The sequence below is a fragment of the Bison bison genome, unplaced genomic scaffold, assembly GCF_000754665.1.
Source record: "Bison bison bison isolate TAMUID 2011002044 unplaced genomic scaffold, Bison_UMD1.0 scf7180017864342, whole genome shotgun sequence".
NCBI lineage: Eukaryota > Metazoa > Chordata > Mammalia > Artiodactyla > Bovidae > Bison > Bison bison.
In genome coordinates this window covers 690341-697239 of record NW_011494914.1, presented here as the reverse complement: position 1 = coordinate 697239, position 6899 = coordinate 690341, and the positions used below count along the sequence as shown (strand labels likewise).

The 6899-nt window shown below is 54.5% G+C and overlaps 1 protein-coding gene across 1 annotated transcript; it reads right to left on the bottom strand.

Moving 5' to 3' along the window:
* Window position 1: 1 nt before the first annotated feature.
* Window positions 2–1096, bottom strand: PSAPL1 (prosaposin-like 1; the record flags this gene model as incomplete). Its single annotated transcript, XM_010854544.1, has 1 exon — window positions 2–1096. A coding segment is annotated over exon 1 (1095 nt), but the record flags the coding sequence as incomplete, so codon positions are not given.
* Between the last annotated feature and the right edge of the window lie 5803 nt (window positions 1097–6899).

The following is a 6899-nucleotide window of genomic DNA, read 5'->3' as shown; positions in this document are numbered from 1 at the left end:
GTCGGATGACTGTGCACATCTTTTCTGGGGTGAGTCTGCTCAGGACGTCCACCACGGTGGGGATGTAGGTGTCCACCAGCTTGATGCACTCCTGGACCACGGGAGGGGGCAGCACAGAGCACACACGCTCCAGGGCCTGGCTGATGATGGTCTTGCTGCTGCTGCTTTCCAGCCAGTGGTCCAGCCTCTGCACGACCTGCAGACACACGTCACAGGCCACGGGGCCCTGCATCTGCACCTCGCCCTTCCTCCAAGGAGACGCCAGCTCCAGGGCAGGGACCCCGTCCACGGCAGCCACGTGAGCCGAGTCTGGGGGTCCCTGCCACTCCTCACAGAAGCCCTCCTTCCTGCAGATATTGCTGGGCAGCATGAACCTCAGTGTTTGCTCAGCAGGAGCAAAAAACTGGTGGATGTAGTTCTTGCAAAGGAAAGCCAGGCCCGGCCCCAGGGACTCGCACTGCTCCCGTGTGGTCACCTGTGCCAGGCTGGACAGGTCGGGCTCAAGGGCACCCTGGAGCCGGGTGACCAGCTGGACACAGTCCTGGCACACAGTGCCCACGGCAATCCGCTGACGGCGGGAGCTGAGTAGGCCATTGGCCACAAATGGGGCAACCACGTCATATATGTCCTCCTCAGAGAGTGGCCCCGGGGTGACCGGGTGCCTCTGCAGTGGCTGGCAGAGGGGGAGAGCCATGCACACCTGTCCCGGGGCACTGCCCAGGTCCCCGCCAAGCATGCTCAGGATGGCTGAGCCGTGGGCATCCACCATCCCCTTGCATTTGACCAAAGACTCCTGGCTGGGAAGCCACTCACAGGTCTTCATCACCGCAGCCAGGACATCAGTCTCGGCAGCCTTGGGGTTCAGCCCGTTGCTGGCAGTGGCTGCCACATCCAGGCACAGGTCACAGGGCAGGGACCTGGCGGTGGGCTGGCTCCAGATGGCAACGCGGCAGTGCCCAACTGCCCCGCATCTCGTTGCCGCCTGCAGGTCCCGACACCACACGGCAGGGCCCTTGGCGCACTCCTTGGGGCCAGAGATGGAGCCGGCCAGGGCGGCGCACAGCACGCCCGGCAGAAGCAGCAGCGCGCAGAGCATGCCTTGATGTCTTGGGGCCAGCTCCACTGACTGCTCGCCGCCCCGCGGCTGCTATAAAGCCCCAGCCTGCCTGGTGGGCGGCCCCGCCCTCCAGGCTCCTCCGCAGCCTGACTCATGGCTCTGTTGTTGCCTGGTTCTGGGCAGCGTGTGCAGGTCACTCTCCCTGGAGCACCGCTCGTCCCTCTCCCCTCGACCCTCTGGATAAACTCTCACTCGGCTTTCAAAACCCAGCTCAGTCTTCAATAAAGCACAACTCACCCACCTCTTTCCTGGGAGCCCGTCTGCCCCCTTCCCCACGGCTCATCCTCCCGCTCTGGTGTCTTCCGCTGGCTAGGTCCCCTCCTAGAAAGAGAGCCTTTGATGTCTGTTCATGTTAGTTGCTCAGTGGTGTCCAACTCTTTGCGACCCCATGGACGGTATCCTCCTCTCCACGGAATTTTCCAGGCAAGAATTGGAGTGGGTAACCATTCCCTTCTCCAGGGCATCTTCCCAGCCCAGGGATCGAACCCAGGTCTTCCGCACGGCAGGCAGGTTCTTTACTGTCTGAGCCACTAGGGAAGCCCACAATGAGAGACTCTTGGGGGGACTTTTGTCCCCCTTTGGGAGGCACAGGCATTCTGTCCTTTTAATGCCAGAAGATGAAGTGAGTTTAATGACTGAACAAGTATAGAAGCTCTGTTTCCTACATCTGGCCTTGAAATGGCTCGCCTGGCTGGCTCTGCTCCTGGCCCTGGCCGGCAGTGCCACGCAAGGGCCCCTCATGTCTTCATCTGCGATGTGAGTGCCCGTTGGCCTCCTGAGACAGCCGCCAGGGAACAGGTCTGGAACTGGGCCGAGAGTGGGCTGGCCCACCCTAGATATGAAAGTGTTGGTTGAAAGTACCCATACACAGGAGGAATTTGTTTCATTTCTGTGTCACTTGTTATCTTCTTATTTTTCTTGCTTAGTTTTTAAAATGAGTTATCAGTCGAGTGGATCAGATGTCAGGCACGCCCATGTGTCCCGAGCTGGTGTCGGTTCATTAAAAGGAGGATTCCACAGCCAGCCTCGCCTATGGCCTGCTTTCCACTTGCCTCATGGCTCCCACGGGGCCCTCCCACGCAGGGGTGGACGGGTCGGGGGCCCGAGGGCAGGGGGCTCCCCTGGGGTCGCCTGTGCCCCTCGGAGGGTGTAAGCCCCCTGCGTGGTGCTGTCTCTCAGGTTCAGAGGGGCAGTCCGCACCCCCAGCTATGTGGGTTAGGCCTTGGGGCCTGAGATTGCAGCAGCTTGTGGAGGAATGTGGCCGGGGTGGCTCCATCTACCTCCTCCGGGTCCGGGGTTGGGAAGAGCATATGGAAAACAGGATTGCTGAGCTCTTCACACTGGCCCTGGGACTGTAGACCCTCTGGACCAGAGGAGGGACAGCCCTTGGGTTGAAGTGAGCCTGGGCGCTCATATGCCCAGCTCCTGAGTCTCACTTGCAAAGCGGGGACTGGAGACATGGGTGCCCCATCGCGGGTGCCTGGGGCAGGCAGGGGCCGGCTCACTTTAACACCCTTTCCACATGCCTGCTCCTCCCTGAGCGCATCGCCTGAGATTCCTGAGCACCCACTCGCATCCTACGAGGACTGTGGGCACCAGGCCAGCAAGCAGGAGGCCCTGCCCCACCGCTCTGTGCCAGGGCCCCGGCCAGGCAGCCCCAGACCTCCTGCTCGGCCTTCACAGCTGCTGTCATGGTCTCTTTCCCCAGGCACCACCCTGCCCAGAGGCCCAGAAATCTCTCCCCACTGATGAAACACGAAATTGGTTTTTATTTTATAGAAAATACATCAGTCAGTCACTCAGTCAGTTCAGTCGCTCAGTCGTGTCTGACTCTTTGCGACCCCACTGATGGCAGCACGCCAGGCTTCCCTGTCCATCACCGACTCCCGGAGCTTACACAGACTCATGTCCATCGAGTCGGAGAATCTGCCATAGGAGACTTTTCTCCTGGACTTTCTAATATTTTTAAAATTATTTATTTTGTTGTTTTACCAAGCCGTGTGACTTGTGAGACCTTAATTCTCTGACTAGGCATTGAATCTAGGCCCACAACAGTGAAAGGCATAGGGTTCTGAGTGCTGGACTGCCAGGGAATTCCCTCTTACTTTTAAAATTTTTATTAAAATATGTCATGCATACAGGAAAAGGCACAGATTATAAGTGTTCAGCTCAGGGAAGATCCATAGACTGAGCAAGCACCCAGGCCCAGACAGTGTCCACGATTCTGGGCAGCCCCAGCGCACCTTCCAGCCACCTCTGCCCCGTCCATTGCCGGGAACCCCGACTGTTTTGTCTCTGGCTTCTTTGGCACGGTACTGGGCCTCTGAGCTCTGTTTGGGCTGCTGGGTGGGTCCTCATTTCTGTGCAGAATCCGTCGGGTGAATTCACATTTTACTAATCTATTCTACCCTCGTGGGCATTTGAATCACGTCCAGTTAGTTTGGGGCTGGCGTGGACACTTCTGTGCCCATCTAGGGATGTGTGTGTACCCCCATCTCTGCTGGGTTTTCTCTAGGAGCAGAATTGCAGGGGTCAGACGGCAGACGTCCAGTAAATGCCGACACGACAGTTTTCCACCGTGGTCGTGCCCACTGCCCTCAACAGGGCTCAAAGAGTCTGGTTGCTCCATGTCCGTTTTGTCTGGGGGGAGGTTATGTTTTATTCTGATATAATTTCAAACTTAGAGGACCACTGCAGAAATAGAGCAAGGAGCTCCCGGCCAGCGGTCCCTCGGGCACCTTGGCCCGATTTGCTCTGTGGTTCCCCTGCCCGCTTCCCTCTCGTCTACCATCCATCCACCGGCGTTTGTATTTACAGACACCTGTGTCCTGACCTGTTGAGAGTATAGTGATGTCACGTCCCTTTACACCAGCTACTCCAGTGTGCTTCCGGAGGACAAGGACGTCCTCTCAGATGGTCACAGTGCATCTGTCAGCGTCCAGGGCTGTGATGTTGGTACAGTCCCACTGTTTAACCCGCAGCCCCTGTTCGGACTGTGCAGCGGCCCAGGGCTGCCCTCTGACCGTGTTTCACTCCTGGTCCCAGCTCCAGAGTCAGGGGCTATGTGCGCTCGCCACGGCTCCTCGGTCACCTTTTGCGTGTTTTTCTTGACACTGCAGTCCCGGTGGGTTGCCTGTAGAAAGCTCTCCCCTTGGGTCTGCGCAGGTTCCCTCGCGCTCAGACATGGCAGGACCCCTCTGTGCCCCAGGTGGGGAGGGTGGATGTGGGCCAGCCCAGTACTGCGGGTCTGGGGTCACTTGCTGGAGACCTGCTGCTTCTTCCTCTGTGAAGTTACTGTTTCCTTTTTTGTAATTAATAATATTTAGAAAGGTACTTTGAGAGTATGTTAATATTCTGTTCTCATCAAATGTTTACTCACTGTTAGCATAACTGGTCCTTTGCTAACCCCATCTTCCCTCTGATTTTTACGTTGGTATTCTTCTATAAGAAAGAGCTTTTCCTTCCCTTCCCTCTGCCTTCCTCCTTCCCTTCCTTCCTTCCCGCCTTCCTGTGCAGACTTGTGAGTGCTTAGTTATTTAACAGATTGTAGTCCATGCCTTTTCTGCATGGCTTTTTCTTGGGGATGGGCTTGCTCCCTGTCTCCTGTACAATGTCACGAACCTCCGTCCATAGTTCATCAGGCACTCTGTCTATCAGATCTAGTACCTTAAACCCGTTTCTCACTTCCACTGTATAATGGTAAGGGATTTGATTTAGTTAATACCTGAACAGTCTAGTGGTTTTCCCCACTTTCTTCAATTTAAGTCTGAATTGAGCAATAAAGAGTCCATGATCTGAGCCACAGTCAGCTCCCAGTCTTGTTTTTGCTGACTGTATAGAGCTTCTCCATCTTTGGTTGCAAAGAATAGAATCAATCTGATTTCAGTGTTGGCCATCTGGTGATGTCCGTGTGTGGAGTTTTCTCTTCTGTTGTTGGCAGAGGGTGCTGCAGTCCACAGGGTCGCAAAGAGTGAGACACGACGGGGGAACTAAACTGAACTGAACTGAGTCCATGCCTACAGTTGCTCTGATGCCTAAGCGGCTCCAGATCAGCTCAGTGGGGCCCTTTGAGCTGGCCTGTCTGTCTCTGACATGTGTCCACCATTCTTAGAGCGCTTCTCTGCTTTTAAACGAAGACTTGCTTCAGGCTTATCTTGTGCATTCCTTGAACCAACCCTGGAACCAGCCTGGTTGATGGAAGATAGTATTTGGAAACCAAGATCCAGGCATAGATGTGCTCATTGAAACTGTGGTGTCATTACGGCAGCCTTGGTGAACAGAGCAGCGAATACCTTACCTCTTACTGATGTGGGTGACGGAGGAAGGATGTGTTCACATAGAAATAGAGACACAGACATTTGTAGGTATGAAGACGGACATGTACATACATGTAAACACATGTGTACTTGCAACTGCCATCCATTCACCGTGTCTTCATCAGACAATGAGTTCACTTTGATCCTTAGGCAACATTCTAGTTTTCTTCCTTTCCATATTCTTAACTCTCCTGCCCAATAGCCAGGAGTCTGGGTCCCATTATCCTTAAGACACTTATTCATTTGCTGAACTTTAAAATATAAAAAGTAGTAGTTTCAGAATGCCTAATCCTGGGACTTCCCTGGTTGTCCAGTGGCTAAGACTCCATGCTTCCACTGCAGGGGGCCTGGATTCCCTGGTTAGGGAATTAGATCTCACATACTGCAACTAAAGATGCTGTGTGCCACAGCTAAGACCCAGTGCAGCCAAATAAATATATATTTTATAAAAAGAAAGATAAGAAAGAACACACAACTCTTACCGCTATGAAAAGAAAAACTTACCAACTAGACTTCTGCATTTGCACATATTTATCTTTACCGTTTTGACATAAAATGTACATGTAGTAAAATGTACACGCTGTAACTGTGCAATTTGGTGTATTCTAGCAAACACACACACGTGTGCAAACCACACCCATCGCCCTCAACCAGAGCAATCGCTTTTCTGATTGTCTTCACCTTTGATCAGTTTCACTTCTTCCTGAATCTGCATCAGTGGGGTGGGGTGGTGTGTCCACCGCTTTCACCCTCTGGACAAGAGCCCGCCCTGAGGTCCCTGGGCCTCACCGCCTGGCAGTGCCCCCTGTACCAGCTGCCAGAGTGTCCTCATCGCTGAAGGCTGGCATCGGGCACTTCCAGTTTGGGGTTATCCAAGTATCGCTGATTTGTACATTCTTAGGGACACTGTGCAGTGGGCAGAGTGGGCATTTCTGTTGGGTGGGTGTCTGGGGGAGGACCGCGGGGGCCTGGGGTCGGTGTGTGCTGAGCAGATGCACCAGGCTCTGATGTGGTGGCCCCGGGCCTGTCCCCCCAGCAGTGTTGCTCCACACGGCTCTGATATAACCCTGCAGAAAGTGCTGGAAATGATACGACAAGCATTCCTCCACTACCCACCATCCAACAAAAGGCAGCACTTGCTGTATATTTTATAAATTCCATCTGTTTAAAACATTTCCCTGGAAGGTATTTACTTTTTCCTCCTAACTAGAGATAAGGCTGGTCCCAATGGGATTGGGGGGTGAGAGGGGGGCATTTTGTAGGTGAGGCCCCATGTGTTGAGCCAGGGTCAGGGAGGGGACCCACAGGAGGTGGGCAAGAAGCTTGAAGATGGCCTGCTTCCCAGAGGACCAGAGAGGAGAGGGAGGGAACCAGGACCAGGGCCCACTTGTCAACACTTTGCCTGGCCCTCTGGCCTCCACTTCACCATCAGTCCTCGAGGCCGTCTTACCGTATGGGCGGGGAGG